This window comes from Artemia sp. Qi Xiang Cuo, chromosome 15 (genome assembly GCF_049724085.1).
Source record: "Artemia sp. Qi Xiang Cuo chromosome 15, ASM4972408v1, whole genome shotgun sequence".
Lineage (NCBI taxonomy): Eukaryota > Metazoa > Arthropoda > Branchiopoda > Anostraca > Artemiidae > Artemia > Artemia sp. Qi Xiang Cuo.
Genome location: NC_142808.1, coordinates 48,368,487 through 48,392,203, shown reverse-complemented (window position 1 = coordinate 48,392,203; position 23,717 = coordinate 48,368,487). Strand labels below are relative to the sequence as shown.

Below are 23,717 nucleotides of genomic sequence, written 5' to 3'. Positions count from 1 at the left end.
GGATACAAGACAATATTTTCCTGCTGTCAGTTTTGGTTGGAGTCTCCCCTACATCTCTGTCTCCCAACTGGCTTATCAGCCCGTGCTTATTGATAAATTACATGATTATGCGCCAAGTGGTAGGCCAGCCTTCTGTTTGGCCAGAACAAGCTCAAGTCTTTGTACTGTTTGGGGATCGGACACAGTCGAGTTTATCAGTCCTTTCCGGACGGATTCAGTCCGCGCTCAGGCACTGGTGCAGTCCGTGCTCTGGCGCGGAGACAGTTGAATTTATCCAATGTATCGTTTTCCTCAACCTACGCATATAATCATGAACCACCTCGAAAAGATGCAATGTGGCTCTTATGTCTATTTCTATCAAGTTCTGTAGAAATCTGATAAACAGTTATGGTAGATGTTGTGAATACAAAAGTGTTGGTTCACCTCTTGCCCTATTTCCCACAGAGGTGGACTCGGGACTGGGCTCCGAAAGACAGAAGTAGAATATTGTCTTATTTCTCCAATTGGGATTCAATAACATCTTCGGGTGGATGTTGTGATGGTAATGATGCTCGATGTGACTTGGGCCACGGCTGCAAAAGGCAGATGTAGTACAGTAGTTCTTACATCTCAGGCTGGGACTCGATAACATATTCTGGTGGATATTATGATGACAAAATTTATTGACCCTTCCTCCTCCATTGGCGTCAGATCAGGTGTTTTTCAAAAAATACTGCTAGGACACTTTATTTTATTCCCATCTAGTTTGATTGAGATCTTACAACTCTCTGTAGTAGACTTTTTGATGACAAAAATTTATGTACTTTTTTCACTACTTCGCAAAGGTCATATCTTTTACTTGCTACCTTGTTTAGTTGGGAATATATCTTCTGGTAGAAGGTGCCTGTTTTTTTTTACCTGTAATTCAAATAGCTTCTAAGCCTGTCGCAGTCTGGTTCCGGGGCAAAACTTCCGGCAGGCATGACATCTCGAAAAATTCGGTGAAACACAAAGTTTCACAAAAAAGACCAGAATTTTAGATTTCAAGAACGAGTTTTCCAGAATTATAACCTAGAAATCTGCAGTAAATAGAAAATTTTAGTTTCAGGTTCTGAGAAGATATTATTTTATGTTCCATGCAAATCTGACATTTCATGATCTTTAGGAAATTTCTTTTCGGAGCTAGAAAATCCCTTCCGTTTCACGTTCCTACATCGGAAATAAGTCTCGAATATTTACCTGTTAGCGTTTCCGAATCACTGACCACTGATCACAAGAAGAAGAAAATGCATGTGAAAGCATTATTGTTGCTTCATAACGCAACTAATGGAATACAACTCCTCCAATAAGATGTAAATAGCAACACCAAATTTTAAGTTAGCACAAATTGGCTCATTAAGTCAATTTAAGGAAGGATAAAGTTAAATACCAAGAACACGAAAATAAAGGCATCCCCCCCCTCTGGAGTCATCTTAGATCTATTCATATCTGAAAACTGCGATCTCTTAAGCTTTTTTTATGGTTTCTAAATAACGAAATTTTAAGGCAGCACTACATTTTTGTCATTGTTGCCACGTTAAATTCTGAAAATAAATAAGCAAAGGTCTTTGACGCGATATATTTTTAGCTGATTTTCTTTTTATTTCCCCGTCCTCCATCCGTTTCAGTTTTGTATTTGGTCCTCGCTACTACCAATAACTGCATACGGAGGTCTTTTTCATAAAAAATTGGATTCCATATTTTTCCTTTTTTTTTTTTTTTTTTTTTTGTAGATACACATGACCGAGTAAGTTATCATGCTATAGGTTTGATTCTGAGAATTCTAACTATTCCATTCTATTCTGTGACATTCCATTCACTCTATTATATTCCATTCTATTACATTTTTGTCATCTTTGGTACTTTAAAACTATTTTCTCGCAGAGTTAGTAAGAAAAGCAAATCTTAGAACAAAATTTACAGAGCAATAGTAAACCTTCAGATAAGCACAAATTCTCTTATACAAAAAGTCAAGCATAAAACGAAGAAAGATTACCGTCAATTATTGTCACAATGTCAAAAAAGAACAACATTTTATCAAACAGTTTGTGGTAATGAACTGTAAATAAAGAGTGGCTCGGCCATCATGGGCGTAGGGAGGGGGGCAGCTGCCCCCCTAGACCTTCAAATTTACATTAGATATGGCTGAAAAAGCAGATGGTTGGAAAAGCAGTTGATAAAAGGCCCTCCATCACACTATCAACAGCCCCCCTAGACAATATGCTGCCTACGCCCATGTCGGCCATTAGTAACCAAAACTCTAACAAATGGAATTTGATAACAATTAGTATATGCAAAGCATTGGCTTTTTATGCTAATTCCTAATATATAAAATTTATTTAATTTAATTTTACTCATTGACAACTACAAGTCTGAAAAAATAATCCTGATTTTTGAAAAGTGTGGGGGGGACACCCAGGGGCGGGTCCAGGACTTGTTTTATGGGGGGGGGGGCAAAATAGGGTAATTCGATAAACTTGCGTGAGAAGCAAGTTTAATTAACCCAATCATGCGTTAGATACATAAATTGCACTACGTCAGACGAGGTTGGGGGGGACGCCCCTCTGGATCCGCCACTGGTGACGCACCCAATAAATCAAACAACCTTAATGAATATCACACTGTCAGATTCAGCACATCAGAGAAACCTTCTATAAAGGTTTGAAGTACCTATTTACAAAAATGTGGAATTCTGTTGATTATTTGTTTTATTTTACTTTTCTTGAACGGCGGCGTAGAAGACCGGATGAGGGTTCATTTGAACGACAATCAAAACCTTTGTGCCCTTTTTTAAGTGACTAAAAATATTTGAGGGCAACCATCCCCCCTCCCATACCCATCTCTCCCTCAAAGACATCGGATTAGAATTTTAAGATAGCCTATTAATTCAGCCTAGTTGAAAGGAGATGTTCTAGGCGACCTCTATAGCCCTTGGGGAAAGGATTGTAAGCTATGCAACTGGCCCATTGTTTAGATATAGTATTTGTTACTGGAAATATACGGAAACTTTTCTGGGGGGATTTTCCACGAGGATTATTTTTCTGTGGAGATCAAAGTTTCGTGGAGGAATTTTCTCGGGGAAAGCATAAACCTTGGGGAGATTGATATCTAGATATGATTTAAAAAACGATTAGAAATAAAATATATAAAAAAAATTCAGGTGAAGGAGAGTAAACAGCATTAAAGCTTACATATACGGAATATAAATTGTTCCGTATATAAGGGGGACTGCCTCTCCTTGTCCGTTGCTCTTTACGTCAAAATTTGGCTTTGTGTTCTAATTAAGAACGACTCCTGAAACACAATGGCCAATGAATTTAAATGAGAATTATTTTTAAACAACTTCAAGACTTTACTACAAAGATGGGATGAGGGAGGAGCATCCCCCTTGAAACAGAGAATAATTTTTATTCGTTTTAACTTTTAATATGTCTCCTTACTTTCAGTTGAAAAAACTTGTTTTTTTTTATTTAATTAAAGGAAGGAGCCGAATTTCAACCTCAACCCATTTATCTGTAGTCCATTTAGAGATAAAAATATTTATGAATTTTTGTTTTATATGGATGCCATCTTTATAATTTATTGCAATAATTAAACTGCAAAGCTAATGATATCAGATCATGGCACCAAATAATTGAAATAATAAGAAAATAATATAATTGAAATAATTTTTTTTATTGAAATAATAAATAATAATAATTCATTTCAATATTTCATTGAGATGAAATAATAAGGCTTGGGTTCGAGGGTGGCAACATGGGGAGGGTGGGTACAACCTCCAAAACAATACAAAAAGGTGAATTATTTAGAAAATATGGCGAACTTATTGCAAATCTCAAAAAAATTTTAGATTTTGTTCGGGAGTATGGTCCCTGGAAACTCACCTGTCTGTGCTTAGCGCTAATGCAAAAGCAACAGATTTCTGAATGGGCATTCTACAGAAAAGTATTTGTCCCAGGGAATCTGCTGTAATAGTCTCGCTTGACTTCAACTCTGATTCTGGTTTACGTCAAAAATTGTACATTTTCCAAGCTATGTATATATATATATATATTTTTTTTATATATATATATATATATATATATATATATATATATATATATATATATATATATATATATATATATATATATATATATATATATATATATATATATATATATATATATATATATATATATATATATATATATATATATATATATATATATATATATATATATATATATATATATATATATATATATATATATATATATATATATATATATATATATATATATATATATATATATATATATATATGAAGTTTTTTTCTCTAACTTCTAATGATTTCCATATCAATCGTAGCATTTTCAAAAGTCTTTTTACGAACAGTGCCAACATATTCCTGTCCATGTTTTTTTTTTTTTTTTTTTTTTGGGGGGGGGGTATAATATATTCTTTGGGGGGGGGGGTAAAACATTTTTTAATGCATCGAAATTTGTTTACGCTCATTTTTGTTACGTTTTTATGGGTGGTCAAACATTTCGTGGGGGGAGGGGGTTGAACCCCCTAACCCCCATGGAAACGGCCTTTAGTACTTACCTTGAAACGTTGTGTCTCCGCTGAAATGAATTCCTGGACATTTATTTGTCCTGCCAAAATAGTGTCATTCATCTTTTGCTTTATACACGATATCTATATATATTTTAAGAGGCTGGAGGCATTTCAGGTCTCTGTATAGTCTGAATCTGTAATGGTTCGTTTACACATTGCGGAAATTCATGCGGATTTAGCAATCCCTGCGGAAATTCCGTCCGTTTTTGTGCTAGAAAAAATCTCTAGCTTTCCGCAACGTTTTGGTCAAATCAGGACGGAATCTTGGCAAGATTTTTAAATGAATAAAATCATGAGTAGAATTACGAAAGCTAATTATTTGAATTGAATTATTCTCAGGATCTGGAGATATAATTTAAGTTGGTTTATTAAATTTTTAATATTATATCTTGTCACCTGAAAGTGTCTATTATTTGAAATCGTGTGTATTGTCCTTGCTTTAAAACTAGTTCGTTAATTCAAATTCATTTTTGTAACATTATGTTACAGCAACGATTTTTTTTAGGGGGGGGCGGGGGTCACTAACGGCTCAATAATGTATACTATGATGTTATTTACTACGTACTATGTATAAGTATGTATGCGTGGTAGAATTATGAAAGCTAATTATTTGAATTGAATTATTCTCAGGATCTGGAGATATAATTTAAGTTTGTTTATTAAATTTTTAATATTATATCTTGTCACCTGAAATTGTCTATTATTTGAAATCGTGTGTATTGTCCTTGCTTTAAAACTAGTTCGTTAATTCAAGTTCATTTTTGTAACAATATGTTACAGCAACGATTTTTTTTAGGGGGGGGGGGTCACTAACGGCTCAATAATGTATACTATGATGTTATTTACTACGTACTATGTATAAGTATGTATGCGTGGTAGAATTATGAAAGCTAATTATTTGAATTGAATTATTCTCAGGATCTGGAGATATAATTTAAGTTTGTTTATTAAATTTTTAATATTATATCTTGTCACCTGAATTTGTCTATTATATGAAATCGTGTGTATTGTCCTTGCTTTAAAACTAGTTCGTTAATTCAAGTTCATTTTTGTAACAATATGTTACAGCAACGATATTTTTAGGGGGGGCGGGGGTTACTTTCTTGGGCTCAACTGCAGTTCTAAATTAGTTTTGTGCTAATGTTCAGCTGTCACCCTTCATCGCATGGGCACTTGGTTAATCCTTCCAAGAGAGAGAGAGAGAGAGAGAGAGAGAGAGAGAGAGAGAGAGAGAGAGAGAGAGAGAGAGAGAGAGAGAGAGAGAGAGAGAGAGAGAGAGAGAGAGAGAGAGAGAGAGAGAGAGAGAGAGAGAGAGAGAGAGAGAGAGAGATAGAGAGAGAGAGAGAGAGAATGGTGGGAGGGAGGAAAAAAATTTTGAAATTTTCTGAAAAGCAGGGGGCCAAAGGAATGAGAGATGTTTTTTTTTGTCGAAAAGTGAACTTTTTTCCAAAATTTCATCTATTTTGTTCTGCCAAAAAATGATATTTTCACTTATTGTATATTTTTCATATTTTGTGGGGGAATGTTTATACACAGTCCTCCTGTAGTTGCCCAATGTTTCTTCATTATTTTCCATTATTGTGTCTTAAAGTCCTATATTTCTAGCGATGTTCATCGCTACGTGTCTGCAATGCATTCTTTTGTCTACGTCTGGTCACCATGGTCTGCATGGTCACAATGTAGCAAAACCTGTGGAGGAGGTGTGTCAAGTCGAAAAAGAAGCTGCAGAAGAGAATATGCCAGGTATGTTAACAATTTTGAATTGGAGGCAAAAGGCAAGGCTGAACTTGAGGCTAAAGATCCACAAATTATCAATTTTATGGTTTGTGGTGTTATTGTCAGCCGTCTAAAATCAAAACATGGTACAGATTTTCCACGGTTTTGTCCAACTATTAACCATCTGGAGTAGACATATGCTCAAAAATGTTTGGGGGAGGATGCTCAAATTTGAAAAAAGTAAAAGATATGCAAGTTGTATTGATATTATTTGAAATTACAGTGTAGTACGTATAATTTCTATATTTTAGTGGGAGTGCTGGTCTGACGACTCTCACTTCTAAGTACTTGTCTTGTTTTCTAACTTAATTTTTTTGAGTTCATAAAACAATCAATGGGGAAGTTTCAAAAGTGAAATATATTAGAAAAAAGAAAAATAGTGACGAAGACCACACTGCCTTTCCATCATAAATACAAACAACAAGTAAAAAAAAAGGATTTTTTTCTTAAGACTGTAGAACCTTAACCCTAAATGAATTTTTTGACCCTATATCCATGGGCCGCCCTCAGCAAAACAAATGAAAATATGAAAGAAACTCTCATTAAAATATGACCATTAAAACTATAAGCTTTTAGTCCTTACTTCAGGGAGATCAACCCAGTCCTGATTGAACTTCTGGTGCCGTATGTTTTTACCCTTTTTGTTTTGTTAATTTTCACCCTTTTTTTTGCCCCCCCCGCTGCTAAAAAAACAGCATAAGTGCATACGGAGTTCTTTTCCATTAAAGATTGGATTTCCGGACTTTCCACTTAACCAATCGAGATAGTCAAATTTTATTTTCACTGTTCTCAGTGCTAGACAATTCACTTTGCTGTGAGAAATGACTCAGTTGAAACAATGGCTAGGCGAGATCTGATATCTTGGTTTTTAATTGGTTTGTCTGGAATCCTGTTTCCTAGCTTTTTACAAAAAGGAAAAAAGAGGTTGATGTCCCAACTTGCCTATTAAAAAGTCTGCTTTTATTTCGTTGGTTTTTGTATATTCTTTTGTGTATCTTTTGTATTTTGTTTATTTGTGTATTTTGTGTGTCTGATTGTATATTTTCGTTTAATTTGTGTTTTTTTTTGTGTTTATTTTTTCGTTGTGATCATTTGTTGCTTTTATATCGTTGGTATGTTTTTGTGGCGTGAGCCAGTGAAATTATTCCTTAAGCATATGCCAGAAAGTAGGCCAAATATCACTTTTTTTTAAACCCGTAGCTGTGTTTGCCCGCTGTTGAACCAAACGTTTTGCATGTAAAAAGGCAAAACATGATTGGTTCTTTTGTATAAAGTTTTAAGCCAGAAAAAGAAAGATTTTTTTAGTTGCAAGATTTTTTGCAAGTAGACTCTCTGTTTCTCTTTACTTTTATCGGTAACGGACCTTAATTAAAACTAGGGTCCTGTTGGATCCTAAAATTAATTAGCTCGCATTTTCTCATAAGATTTTCCGTGTATTTCTCCGAAACACCTGGGTTCGAAAAAACCCTTACTAAGAACATTTTCCAGATTTCCAAGTTTCTTGGCTTTATTTTTGCCTTTTCTGACAATGCAATCCACACGTCCCTGAGTTTCAAGATAACTCTCGCTAGATATGTTTTGTAGAGCAACGGGATAGTTAAATTTAGAAGTTAATACGAATTTGTTTTTGCCAGTAAAGAAAACTAGCTTAAAAATCTTCTCTTTCATCAAAACGTCCTCAGTGAACCTGAGAGGAAGAAAATAAATGGAAATGACACAGAGTTGGGACTTGACTCGAAATCAGTTCGAGTTCGAAATTGGCCTAGACTGAAGTTCGAGAGCTATCCCGACTTAATAGTTTCGAATAGGGCAAAACATAAATTGGAATGGTATCTTTTAGAATGCCATCTTTCAAGAATAAAAAAAGAAAAGAAAAAAGGAAACAAAGTGGAAACCACAATCTTTTATCAAAATAGAGGGAAAAGCGACTAAGAAAATACTGTATATTATAGGTGTATGAAAATAAAACACAAATATCGAAGATATGAAAAGAAAAACCTTTCAAAAATTTGAAAAAGAATTGTCAGTTGGATGTGTGGTTGAAACATTCAGAACATTTAATTGTAAATTTTAGGATTGATAATTATAATATATCAACCATAATTAATAACTGAATAAAACAACCATGCTAGTCAGGCTCTTATCCAGGATTTTTGTTTGGCGGGGATATTTTTTTTAGAGGTGGGGTTTACAAAAAAAAACTTGAAAAAACATCAGAAATTTTTTTCTACGTATTTTTGTTAGGTATTTAAGGGGGCTTGTTCAAACCCCCAAACTCCCTTCTGGATGCAGCTTTGATGTTAGTCCATTTACATACTGTAGACGAATGCAAATCACCATTATATCTTCAAAATTGATCCGAATAAGTTGAGTATTTATGTCAATTTGCATCTTAATTTTTGGTGCTTTAAATATTATAGTAAATTATGCTCATCCCACGTACAAAAACCATGAATGAACAACAAATAACCATTTGCCATTTATAGTAACAGTTACCGCTTGTCTCGTTTTACTATTCAATACATAAACAAAATACCAGTGGAGTAACGTCCAGTTGCGCAATAAAAAATATCGAGTTTTATTCAAATTCGAATTTTACATGATCTTACGATTTAATTTCGGAGGAGTTGCCCACTCTCTACCCGCTGGAGCACATCCCAAAGCGTTACGCAATGTGTTGCAAATCTTCATACCGTGCCTGAGGTACTTCACTCCACAAGTGCCACAGATCTATCAAGTGTGGTGCGCACTACCTGTTTCACACGTATTTTGAAAGTGGTAAGCCCCTTGGTGATTTCAGCTCAACTCTGCTGATCAATATAAATGCTATATCGATCTCAAATCGGACACTTAAATTGTGTTTTTTCCACTTTAGACATGACTGTAGTTTGCCAAACGTCTTTTCTCGATGTAATATTCAAATTAGAGTGATCCCCGTACGTTGCCAAAAAACACTAATGCCAGAATTTGTGGATACACAACTTTTCACAAATTTGCAGTCTGTGGGAACATAGGAAGTAGTACCTGTAAAATAGCCAAATTATTGTAGTGTAGCCAAAATAATCTGATAAAAAACTCTTTTACTAGTTCTTTCATGTAGACGAATATGAACATTAAAGCAGGTGCCTTGTTTTAAGATTTCGTTATTTTGTTTTCCCCTTTTTCAATCATTCGATATGAGCCGCCAAATTTACACTATCTAAAAGCCCTGGCATTGGGTGTAACGAAACAGCATAAGTAGGTAGATTACTAGGAAAAACTAGATGGGAACGGTGAAAGAAAACAAATTCTTCAATATAATCGAATGAGCCCTTTTTGAGTTTCTACGACAACGCTTTTTATAAACACCTTATATGCCCCCAGGGCATAACTTACAGCCCTTGCCATGGGGGCTGTGGGTGAGTGTCATCATCAAAAACATAATTTCCAGAACTTTCAACTACGTTGAACAAAACTGCTATCTCAGAATTTTGATTGGATGTCTTTGGGGAAATGGTGGGCGTGAGTGGGGGATTAGTTGCCCTCCAATCACTTCCGACAATTAAAAAGGGCACTAGCCCTTTCAATTTTCAATCGAATGAGCCCTTTTGGAAGTTTTTACGACAACGCTTTCTATAAAAACCTTATATGCCCCAGGGCATAACTTACAACCCTTGCCCTCAAGACTGTGAGGGGGTTGTCATCCTCAAAGCCATAATTTCCGAACCTTTCAACCACGTTGAAAAAATAGTTCTAAAAATTTTGATTTTTATGCGTTTGGGGAAATGGTGGGCGTGAGAGGGACGTTAATTGCTCTCCAATCACTTTCAACTATTAAAAAAGGCACTAGCCCTTTCAATTTCCAATCAAATGAGCTCTTTTGAAGTTTCTACGACAACTCTTTCAATAAAAACCTTAGTTGCGCTCAGGGCATAATTTACAGTCCTTGCCCTGAGGGCTGTGGGGAAGGAGTTGTTATCCCTCAAAGACCTAATTTCCAGAACTTTCAACCACGTTGAAGAAAATTACTATCTCAAAATTTTGATTGGATGTGTTTGGGGAAAATGGTAAGCGTGATTGGGGGGTTAGTTGCCTTCCAATTGCTTTCGACTGTTAAAAAGGTCACTATCCGTTTGAATTTTCAATCGAATGAGCCCTTTTGGAAGTTTTTACGACAACGCTTTCTATAAAAACCTTATATGCCCCAGGGCATAACTTACAACCCTTACCCTGAGGGCTGTGGGGGGGGGGTTGTCATCCTCAAAGACATAATTTCCAGACCTTTCAACTACGTTGAAAAAATGGTTGTCTCAAAATTTTGATTGGATGTGTTTGGGGAAATGGTGGGCGTGAGAGCGGGATTACTTGCCCTCCAATCACTTTCGACTATTCAAAAGGGCACTAGCCGTTTCGATTTCCAATCGAATGATTCCTTTTTAAATTTTCTACGACAATGCTTTCTATAAAAAAATAACCTTATAAGCCCCCAGGGCATAACTTACAACCTTTACCTTGAGGGCTGTGGGGGGAGTGTCATCCTCAAAAACGTAATTTCTGGACTTTTTAGCTACGTTGAACAAAATGGTTATCTCAAAGCTTTGATAGGATGTGTTTGGGGTAATGGTGGGTGTGAGAGGGGTGTTAGTTATCCACCAATCCCTTTCGACTATTAAAAAGGGCACAAGCCCTTCTACTTTCCAATCTAATGAGCCCTTTTGGAAGTTCCTACAACATCACCATCTATAAATACCTTATATGCCCCAAGGGCATAACTTACAACCCTTGCCCCGAGGGCTTTGAGGGAGTTATCATCCTCAAAAACCTAAGTTCTGAAACTTCTAACCACGTTGAACAAAAAGGCTATATCAAAATTTTTATTAGATGTGTTTGGATAAATGGTGGGTGTGAGAGGGGGTTTAGTTTCCCTCAAAACACTTTCAACTAATAAAAAGGGCACTAGCCCTTTGAATTTTCAATCGAATGAGCTCTTTTTCAGGTTTCTATGACAAAGATTTCGATCAAAACCTTATATGCCCCCCAGGGCATAACTTATAACCCTTGCCCTGAAGACTGTGGGGGGAGGGACCTGCTCAAAGATATAATTTCCAGAACTTTCAGCTCCGTTGAACAAAATGGCTATCTCAAAATTTTGATTGGATATGTCTTGGGAAATGGTGGGCGTTGAAGGGGCTGTAGTTGCCTTCCGATCCCTTTCGTCTATTAAAAAGGGCACTAGCCATTTCAGTTTCCAATCGAAAGAGCCCTTTTTGAAGTTTCTACGACAACGCTTTCTATAAAAACCTTATATGCCCCCAGGGCATAACTTACAAAACTTGCCCTGAGGGCTGTGGAGGGGGGGGGGGGTGTCATCCTTTAAGAGAAAATTTTCGGTACATTCAACTACGGTGAACAACATTGCTATCACACAATTTTGATTGTATGTGTTTGGGGAAAAGGTGGGCGTGAGAGGGGAGTTAGTTGCCCTGCAATCACTTTCGACCATTCAAAAGGGCAATAGCCCTTTGAATTTCCAATCGAATGAGCCTTTTTTGAAGTTTCTACGACAACGCTTTCTATATAGCATAACTTAGAACATAACTTAGAGCATAACCTAGAACCCTTGCCCTGAGGGCTTTGGGGAGTTTCCTCCTCAAAAACATAATTTCTATCTTTAAATCATCTACACTGAACAAAATGGCTATCTCAAAATTTTGATTGGACGTGTTTCAGGAAATGGTGGGCGTGGAAGGGGCTGTAGTTGCCTTCCGATCTCTTTCGTCTATTAAAAAGAGCACAAGCCACTCCAATTTCCCATTGAATGAGCCCTTTTCGAAGTTTCTACGATAACTTCTTCAATACAAAGTGCTCTGGTCTAAAGGGAAAAATAATAAATAATACATTATGCCAACATCGTATTTATTTGCCCCCAGGACATAACTTAAAACCCTTGCCCTGGGGGATGTAGGGGAGTGTCCTCCTCAAAAACATAATTTCTATCTGGAAATCAACTACGCTGAACAAAATGGCTTTCTCGAAATTTTGATTAGCTGTGTTTGGGGGAATGATGGGCGTGGGGGGGGGGTGTTAGCTGCCTTCCAATCACTTTCGACAATTAAAAAGGGCACTAACCATTCCAATTTCCAATCGAAAGAGCCCTTTTTGAAGTTTCTACGACAACTTCTTCGATACGAAATGCCCCGGTATGGAAAACAAAAAATTAATAATACATTGTGCCAACATCGTTCTTTACTTAGGCAGCGCGATTGCACTGCCTGTGATACGGTCAGTCAGCAGGGTACCCAGAACAATCATTAAGCAATTTCTCTGGAAAACATCTAGCAAATCTTCATCTGCTTTTCGGAGCGTCCATGCTTCAGAGCCATATTTGACCACTGTCAACACTGTAGCTTCTAATATTCTAATCTTGGTTTGCAGACTTATCTTCCTATTCTTCCAAACTTTTTTTAACTGTGAAAAAACACCATGAGCCTTGGCTATTCTACTTTTAACATCTTCACTGCTCCCATCTTCAACTTATATAATTAAATTAAATGAACTTTGCATTTTACATAGAAAATATTTTATTTCATATGAATCTGATCAGATAGTGATGCTTTTTCTTTACATAACTACACGAACAACTTAAATAATAATATGTAAATAGATCCTTAATGAATACTTATAATTATATAAATAAAGTTAAAAGTATTATATTATATTATCAACTATTATTAGTAATCTGCTATTAGCCATTTATTATTAAATTTTAATAATTATTATTACATTTTGTTAGCTATAATACCTATATTATTAACTATAATTAACTATTGCTCCTATTATATATTATAATAATATCTAACTGTGTAAACAAATACTTTATAAAATATTTATGTGGTGTAATAGAGAGTTTACTTTTTAAAATGTTGTGACTCAGAAAGTAACTAGTTTTTTTACTGGCTCAAAATTTGTGACCAACCAATCAGATTTACATTCTTTTTACTCGCTTGAAACTTACTACATCTAAAACGGTTAAAGACATCAGTAAAAAAAAGGAATTTGGTTGTATTTGGCTTCCTTTTCTGACATACACATAAAGAATAATATTGGAGTACGAAAGCACGTCACGAGAATAAACCAACTGAATTAAAAAACGCCTTTTAACCTAGAAGTGTAGGACAGTAGTCTCTCTTTTTCCTTTTGATTGTCATATCTTTTATGAAATATATTTACAAAAAATATTTATATACATTTTATTATATGTAAATGTATGTTTATTTAATATATTATATCTTATATGTTGCTTACAATTTGCTGAAAATTAGTCTTTGTTCTTACAGAAGATGGTAAATTATGGATAAATTAATTTGAAATATTGGTATAGATAATTTTGGAGACCACACTGCCTTTCCATGACGATATAATTAAATTTCAAAATAGTGATAGAATCCTTTTTAATAGACAGTGTATAGAAATTCACAAAAATACCAGATATTTCGGTCACATATACAGTGACCCAAATATCTGGTATTTTTGTGAATTGCTATACACTGTCTATTAAAAAGGATTCTATCCCTATTTTGAACTTTTATTTTAAAATATTGGTAATGAACAGCCGGAATTAAATTTGCAGCGTTTCTTGATCGTTTTCCCTTAACGAAATTATGGGTAAATCTATGGTATAAGAGAGAAATCGGATAGGGGAAAAAAGGAGATAAAAGATTTTCATTCAGTGTTCTTTTCAAAAGTAGTAATTACTACATTTGCCATTACCCACCAGCCCCGCCCCATTCTAATGGAGGTGGATTTAGCCCTAGGCAATATACAAAGCCTTAGAGATTTTGTTTTTAATTGGTATCGTTCTGTCTTGTGAACCTATTCTTGATGAGGAGGGCTATACCTGGCTTCATTAGGGGGAGAGAGTGAGAGAAAATTACCAGTCAGAGTGATTTTTTTTTTAAGTAGAAAATATGGAAGCTTAGAACTGGAGTTTTCCTACCTAAATGATGAATATGACGAAATGTATGAAGATGTAGTATTACTACAGAATTGACTACTTTTGACTTAATACTCTTGCTCAGCAGGGTTGTCAAAGCAGACGGGACTGGTTGTCAGTGCCGTCAGTCTTCTTTAAGTGGCCCTGTCCATTAATCGCCTTAATATATAATATTTTCAAAGAATTAATGTTGGGTTTTTCAGCCCAATTTCTTGATATTTAAATTTTGTCACCTCTCTGCTATAAGTATGATGCTAAAACCAAGAAAAATACTCATCATTCATAAATTTTACCTTTTTTAACATGTCTTACTATGGTGTGACTTGGGCATTAAGTCTGGATCCTAAGGCCGTTTTAATAATTGCAGATGAATTGTTGACAATGCCTAATTTGTGAACATAAATGAGTAAGAAAAGTACATAAAATCAGATAAAATGTTCAATAAATTATGTACAATTTATTCTGTCCTTCAATTGTAAGTCGTATAAACAGTAACTATTTTCTTGGGAGGCAGGACTCCATCTTGCCATAAATCAGTGTAGTAGGCAAATAAATAGGTGTGTTATTTGCTGGCGACAAGTCAAGTGGTTGCCACCGCTGGCCAGAAATGAAGTACGAAAAGAACGATGTTATCTGTTTTATTTTTTGGCATGCATTTTCAAAGTTGTTTTTTTTTCAATTTTTTCCTGTAGAGTGACCATGCAAGAAACAACCTCATCAGCACCTTAAATTATTCATGGATCGTTTTGTGTGAACTTTATGAGCGATGACCTTTCTTCGGAAGGACTTATCATTTTGAATTGTGCTAGGCAGTTAGGCCGAGGACATTTTTCAGACCAGAGTGTGTGTGTTTGTTTTTTGTTGTTGATACTTCAAAGATGATTTGACAATTCTCTACTGATAATGTTTTTCTTGACATAAATTTATTAGTTCCAAAATGACAACTGTTTTATATTTGTTGCTTAATATTGACTAAATTTCCGAAGTTTTCTTAGAGGGAGGGGGGTAAAAGATGATAATGATTTGTGAGATTGAATAGTTTAAACTGACTCTTAATAGCCGGAACTGATTTTATTCGACAATTCTTCGTTAACAATGTTTTTTTGGATAAAGATCTATTAATTTTTAATTGACAATTCTTGTTTTGCCTAATTTTGCTCAATAATTAATTGAGTTCTTTTGGAGGAGGAGAGGGAGGGTGATTTTAGCCATGTTTTGTGAACATTTAACCCGGGCAATACAGTGGTTGTTTTAGCGCTATTTTAAATTGTCTTTGGCTATTACGGTACGAGTAGGAAGAGTGAGTTTTTTATCTTTTCTTTATATATCAAGAATTATTTTTATTGTTGACATTTTTGGCTTATTTCTGACAAAAATTGGCTATACTTTCTTGAGGGGGTTCGTTAAAAAGAACTCAAAGAGCCGCGTGTAAATTTTAAAGTTTTCAAAAAAGAAAATAGATATCTGGAACGTAAATAATTTTTTACTTTTTTTTACTAGGAGATCGCACTTTTCTGTTAGTCTACTGCCTCAAGCGGGCCTTTAATATGCATACTTTGAAGGATGTGTTACAGGTGCTTGGGGGAAAACCAAGTAAAAATTTGAGAATATTTAAAATATGCCACTTTAATTTGAGAAGAAAAGTAGGCTAAAACCTGAAGATTATTACCGATAGCCCAACCAAAGGAAGAGCATCGATTGATCTGCTAATCACAGATCGTAGCCAGTAAATAGCTTATTAATAATTGAGGTGAACTCTTTGAGTTTAGGAGTACAGAACACAGTGGCGGATCCAGGGGGCGAGGCCCCCCCTAACTTAGACTAAAGTAGTGTAATTTACTTAATTAACTCAAGTTTGCGTTAATTAAACTTGCTCCTAATGCAAGTTTATGGGAACAACCTATTTTGCCCCCCCCCTAAAAAAATCCTGGAGCAGCAATATACATAAACGAATCCATCACTAAATTTGTAAATTTGTAGTAATACAGGCCTAAAATTTCATACAAGAGTACCAATCACGTGGAAGAACTGCAGGGGCATAAGGGAACCGATCATTTTTTTAGAGACGGGTTACGTGCCTTCCTTTTCTAACATAAACTTAAAGAATAATGTGACTAGCCTACAAAATGTGTTCCAGTTTAACCAATAAACTTTATATACACTTTCTACCCTAGAAACGAAAAGTAATTTGGATTTTTTCCCTTTGTCAGCGCTGCAAATTAATCGTGGTCATTCATTCCCAGTAAGGTTTCTAAGAGAGAATTTTTCTTCTAAGGAACTTATCTTTTCGAATATGTTTTATTAGGAACAAGAATACCCATTAATGAACGGGGTTGTTGACACTAATTGAGGACACTACAATAACTGCCATTATACGCAAAATTGGGTGCGGATGTGCGGAAGTGTGGGGATTATTTTAAAGAAAAGAACACCAGCAAAGCTTACAAATTCTATTAATTCAAATTGTCGGTGGATTTTTTGGTGTGGTGATGATTGCTTCTGGCGATTGGGAAACCTAAAAAAAGGCGATGGAACTTCTTCAAAATTCTCTCGAGCTAGGAAACACCAAGGTTTGATACCATAGTGCTAGTACATTTCTGTTCTAAAATAAATATTGACAAATCCAAAATTGAAATATTTATTTAAAATTCAAATATATAGTTTTCCTACTTTCTGACAGGGCACCAATAGGGGACGGTAGAGTGTCAATTGCCCCTTCAAGATTATTCCCCTCTATACAGTAAAAATAATTTTTTTTTGTATTTCTTTTGAAAATAACGAAAATAACAAAATTACCCCGCAATAACTTGAAAAAAAATTTGCCCCCCTCCCTCTATAGTATATTAAAAAATTGGGGCTTCTGTGATTCAGCAAGCTGCATAACTCGCTGGTGAGTTTCTCATCAAGACCAGTTCTATTTTTGAAACGCTCCATTTTTTTCTGCGTATCTCTTCTAATGAATTACTGCGGCCATGACGAAAGTTATACATTTGGAATTGTTTTGGACTTTTTTTTTGGAGGGGAGGATTGAAATTGTTGGAAACTTTAAACTTAATACTATACTATCGCTTAAGTGTTTTATTTTAAATACGGCAAATAATTGCATCTCCGATGAGACCGTATTCCGGAATATAGCGATGTATCTCTCTCTCTCTCTCTCTCTCTCTCTCATATATATATATATATATATATATATATATATATATATATATATATATATATATATATATATATATATATATATATATATATATATATATATATATATATATATATATATATATATATATATATATATATATATATGTATATACATATATATATATATACATTCCCATTAATTAGTTTTCACAACAATCTTTTACTATTTAGAGTAATTGAAAAAGTAGTTATAAATCCTGAATCAGCTACAAATGATGATTTTTTCTCACTAGACAGTTGTTTGTTGTTTGTTTTAAACACGTTTTTAATTTTTGGTCACAATGGGCCGTGATTCGCTCTTTACTAGGTTTTAGCTGTCGCTGCAACCATGATGGCTAAAATCTGTTTTATGGTATCACTGGTGGCATAACTACTTTTTGGGAATCGAAAAAAAAATCCTTTACTAAAAGCAGTGATACTTTTCAAGAGTAGCGACTGCCCCGATACGATACGGCTGATTATTGATATTAATGGCAACGAATTGTTTACCTGGCAAAACTGTATTTAATTCAAAATAATTGCTAAAGTTATATTTTAATCTTCGTTAAGCTAACAAATTTTTCAGTTATCTTTAAATCTTGTTGATGTGGAGTTTATCCAATTGCTGTGGTTATTAGAAACTATAGCACTGAATGATAGATAAATATTTTGATCATTCCTTTTCTTTGACTTGATGTGTGAATTTGATTGAATATGAACGAATTACCGCCAGAGAATTAATTATTACCCTAATTATTTACCTCACTTTCTACTAGGTGGCCATTACCGTTACGGTAACGCCATGAAATGATAGTACGAAATTAGAAATTGAATAATTCTTTTAGGTTAATACTAGGATCAGGCATTGGGACAAGCTATCAGAAATGCCTCTATTGATATTATCAATTATGTCAAATTAGTAATGTTGATCAGTCTCAAGCTATCAGTCTCTTCTAGGTGGTTACTATTTATCGGTAACCATATGAAATGTTTGTACACAACTAGAACGTCAGTTATTCTTTTAGGGTAACTCTAGGATCAGGAATCAGGACAAGCTATCAGAAATGCACTGGGGATTCTGTTGAATACAAGTCCTGCTCTGTTCAACCATGTGCTGTTTTAGTTGACAATTTCAAAGGAAACCAATGTGCTGCTTACAATGGCAGAACAATCGGCGGAATTACCGTGACAAAGTGGATTCCTTATACTGGAGGTAATTTTTTCCTTTATAATGTCCGAGGCATATTATAGTCACATTTTTTGACAAAACAAAATCAGGCAAATCTTCAGTACCAATACTGCATACCATGCGCAGTTCGGTGAGTTGGGCTATGTGCAGCTTTGGAACGTAATTGTCCTGACCGACCAATCACGGTGAAGATATAAGGTAAGTTTTTTGAGTTTGGAAGAGATTGAAGCTTGGGACAGCAGTGTCTATGCCTGGAGAGAAACAGCTCAGGCTTCGAACCCATCCCAAGGTCCCAATTGGGGGTAGAGGGACAGAAGGAGGAGTCCCCTATTGGTATTTACTTTGGAATGAAAAAACAAAATCCCTCCGTCTGATTCTGAAAAATACCTTTTCTTGTATTTTCACTTGCAAAAATGAAAGATATGTTTGCCCCTTCCCCTATATTTTCCCGCAAGGACCTTTACAGTCAAGGAATTTCGTTAATCTGCAGATGATATGGAACAGCAGTTTTGCATTCTTCAGGCTGAATCTGACAGAAGACAAAACATGATATTATTAGAAAATACTGGGGGATAAATTAGTGCTGCCATGGACTCTCCAAACCAAGCTCTTGCCATTTTACTGTGTCACTTCTGCAATACAAGCAGTGACATTGAAATTAGGCAGCATAATAGCGCTGCCTAAGTAAAGAACGATGTTGGCACAATGTGTTTTTATTTTTTGGTTTGTTTCAGACCATAGTCTTCGTATAGAAGGAGGTGTTGTAAAAACTTCAAAAAAAGTGCATTCGATTCGAAACGATGAGGGCTAGTGCCCTTTTTAATAATCAAAAATGATTAGAGGGCAACCAGCCCCCATCCCTCCCCTCTGCCCATCATTTACCCATGCACATCAAATTGAAATTTCAAAATAGCCATTTTGTTCAGCGTAGTCGAAAGGTCCGGATATTATATCTTAGAAGATGACAACACCGCCCCTCAGCCCTCAGAGCAAGGGCTGTTAATTATGCCCTAGGGGCATATAAGGTTTTTATAGTAAGGGTGGCCGAATAAATTTCGGAGGGGGCTCTATGGATTGGTAATCAGAAGTTCTAGTGCCCTTATAAGAGTCAAAGTGATTGTAGGGCAGCTACCCCTCCAAGCCATTTTGTTCAAAATAGTTCAAAGATAATATAAAAAGGCTTTTGGGGTTGAAACAAATCCCCAGATCCTGAGGGCAAGGGTTGTAAGTTAAACGCTGGTGGCATATAAGGTTTTTATGGAATGGGAGGTCGTATAAACCTCAGATGGGGTTATTTGATTTGAAATTGGTGCCCTTTTTAAGTTACAGTGCCCTTTTTAAGAGTCAAAAGTGATTTTAGAGAAACCAGCCATTGCCCCCCCCCCCCAACACCCGTCATTGACCCAAACCCACCTAATCAAAATTTTGAGATAAAAATCTTGTTCAGCGTAGTTGAAAGGTCCAGAAATTATGTTTTTGAGGATGAACCCCCCCCCCTCCCCAAAGAAAATATCGACGAAGACCACACTGCCTTTCCAGTACAGACATCAAAAACAATAAGAACAATAGGGAATTCTTTTCGTAAGACAGTGGAAATTTTTTGAATGAATATTTCAGCCCTATATCCAAGGGCCGTCCTCAGCAAAACTTAAACATATAAAAGAAGAAAGACTTACAACAACATACGACAAATAAAAACTAAAATAAAACTTTTTTAAAACATTCTCAGCATCCTTACTTCAGCGAAGTTGTAAGTCTTTCTTCTTTTATATATTTATGTTTTGCTGAGGACGGCCCTTGGACATAGGGCCGAAATATTCATTCGAAAAAATTTTCACTCTCTTACGAAAAGAATTCCCTATTGTTCTTATTGTTTTTGATCCCCCTCCCCGAAGCCCTCGGGGCAAGGATTGTAAATTATGCCCTGGGGGCATAGAAGGTTTCTATGGAATGGGCGGTCGTGTATACTTCAGATTGGGTTATTTGATTTGAAATTGGTTATACGGCCCTTTTTTAAGAGTCAAAAGAGATTTGGGAGCAACTAGCTCCCCCCCCCCACGCCCATCATTTCTCCAGACACATCCAATCAAAATTTCGAGATAGAAATTTTGTTCATTTTGTTCATCCCTCTTTTCACCAAACACATCTGATTGAAATTCTGCGATAATCATTTTGTTTAAATTAATCCAAAGAACATGTAGCAATGCTTCCAGGTTTGACACAGCCCCCCCAGAGCCCTGCGGAGAGAGTTGTAAGTTATGCCCTGGGGGCATATCAGGTTTTTATGGAATGGGTGGTCGTATAAACTTCAAATGGGGTAATTTGATTTGAAATTGGAAGTTATAGTTCCCTTTTTAAGAGTCAAAAGTGATTTGAGAGCAACCAGCCATAGCCCCCTCCCCATATCCGTGATTTCCCCAAACCTATCTAATCAAAATTTTGAGATAGAAATTTTTTCAGCGTAGTAGAAAGGTCCAGAAATTATGTCTTTGAGGATGACAGCCCCTCTCCTCAAATCCCTCAGGGCAAGGGTTGTAAGTTATGCACTGGGGGCATAGAAGGTTTTTATGGAAAGAGTGGTCGTATATACATAGGAGGGGGCTCATTTGATTCGTAATCAGAAGCTCTAGTTCCCTTTTTAACAGTCAAAGTGATCAGAGGGCAGTTACCCCTTACCCCACATGTCGTGTTTTCCTGAAAAGTATGCAATAGAAATTTTTGAGATAGCTGCTTTATTAAAAATAGTCCAAAGATCATATAACAAGGCTTTTGGGGTTGGTACAAACTACCAGAGTCTGGGGGCAAGAGTTGTAAGTTATGCCCAAGGGTATTTAAGGTGTTTACGGGAAGGATGATTGTATGAACTTTAGGGGTGGCTCATTTGGTTGAAAATTGGAATTTCTAGTTCACTTTTTTGAGTCAAAAGTGATGGAGGGCAACATGCTCTCCCCCTTAACTCCCCCTCTTCGCCGAACGCATCTGATTGAAATTGTGAGATAGCCATTTTATTCAAAATAGTCCAAAAAACATATAACAATGCCTCCAGGTTTGACAAAAACCCAATAACCCAGGGACGAGGGTTGTAAGTTATGCTCTGGGGGCATACAAGGATCTTATGGAATGGGTTTTCGTCTAAGCTTCATGTGGGGTTCATTTGATTTAAAATTGGAAGTTGGTACTCTTTTTAAGAGTCAAAAGTGATTTGAAAGCAGTCACCCCCCCCCCTCCCACGCCCACCATTTCCCAAAACAAACAACTAAGCAAATTTTTGAGACATCAATATCTTTTCAGCATCATTGAAAAACTCAGTAATTATGCATTTAGGGATGTCATCACCCCCCCTAGGCCTCAGGGCAAGGGTGGTAAGTTTGGCAATTTGTTTATTATTTACATATAGTATATGTTATTGAGAAAAGGTATGCATGTTTCAATTACAAATGAATGTGCATTGCCAGTTTAATATACATATGCTGATATTTATTATTTAAAACCTTAATAATTCTGATTTATTAAAGTTATAAAAATGAAAACATTTAATTTGTTGTCTATAAAGTGCAAATTATGTTCTAGCATTGAGGACGCATAAATGTTGCGAGCCCTATTCATGTTAATTTCTTCTCGTTTTGAGTTTGACTCGGATATTTATTGTAATTTCTGTTCGTTTTGGGTTTCATTTGTTTATTGATACAGATATGCGGTAGTTTTACGCTTGGTAGATCATTATATTCCCTTTTTGCTCATTTTTGGTTTGATGGAGTTCTTTATTTTTCCTTGAAAAACTTATTTTCTGGAAAAAGTGTTTTTTTAAATTAATTCATAAAAAAACCGAGTCATTCATAAATCATAAACGTTAATCAACAGTACCAGGGGGCCCAGTTTCGCTCGGTGAAAAGAAAGACAGTTGTTTTTAATGTCTTTCGCAAAACAACTTTAATAATCGTGTTTTATTCTATTCGGCTGAAACATAAAAATCGATGATACCAAGAGAGGCTAATCGTCGTCACTGTTCCTGTCAAGACTTTTACACGGTTCACCAGGAGCGTTCAGGGCTTCTTTCAGCACAACGTAATCCGTGCGAAGTTCATTTTCAGGTGGTAATAGAACTTCCAAGCTATTTTGCTGTTTAACACAAGAAAATGCTACTCATAAAATACTATGGTTAAAGACTAGTGTACGAAGGTCGACGCCAACAAATTCGAACGTTTGTCCTTGAGATTTATACATGGTTATCGCAAACGATGGTCGAGGCGGAAACTGATGTCGTTGCATTGTACATCCAATTCTAAGTATCTGCGACCAAAATTCCGTTTCTCATTTTTACTAGAAAAAATCAAATGATAATTATGAGCACATATTAACCAAAAGTAGTTATTTGAGGAGTTATCTAATTTTGTGAACCCACTGGTTATGGTTATGAGGTGAACCCACTGATTAAAAGCACATAGCTAAGCCCTGAAACCAATTTTAACCTATAACAAAGTCAGATTTCAAATATCGTTTCGTTCTTAAAATTTTGTTTCTTTCCTCAAATATTGTTTAAAAAATTGATAGTAATAAAAACAAAAACACTAATAACATTAAGAGTGCTTATTTGCGGTATTTTAGGGGGAGAGGGTAAGGATTCTTTTCAATTTTTCAAAAATGAAGAAAAAAATTAAGATATTTTTACAAATCTAAAGGGGTGGCATTTTTATATTTTTTACTTTGTAAATAAAAATACCACAAAATGTAGTATTTCCCCAAAACTAGAGGGGAAATCGCCACACTCCTACCCCAATAGTTGGTGCCCTTGAAGTCTGCCCTGCCCAAAATTCGTAAAAAAAAACTGACAAAACCAATATTTATCATCTTAAGGGCTAGTTATAGCCTATCAAGGGCCTTTTTCTTTGTGTACTTCTTTGTTTTATTTATTTTAGTGTATGATAGAATATATAAAAATTATAAATGCAACCAAAATTTTGTCGGCGAAAATTTTAATCTTGA

At 35.5% G+C, this 23,717-nt stretch overlaps 1 protein-coding gene across 1 annotated transcript in view; it reads left to right on the top strand.

The window, feature by feature from the left end:
• Window positions 1-23,717, top strand: part of LOC148943767 (ADAMTS-like protein 5) — a 184,833-nt gene that overhangs the window by 31,991 nt on the left and 129,125 nt on the right. The window contains exons 2-3 of the mRNA XM_089101232.1: window positions 6,223-6,360; window positions 18,571-18,758. Coding sequence (XP_088957358.1) covers window positions 6,248-6,360; window positions 18,571-18,758 — 301 coding nt within the window. The 5' untranslated portion in view covers window positions 6,223-6,247. The remainder of the gene's footprint in view (window positions 1-6,222; window positions 6,361-18,570; window positions 18,759-23,717) is intronic.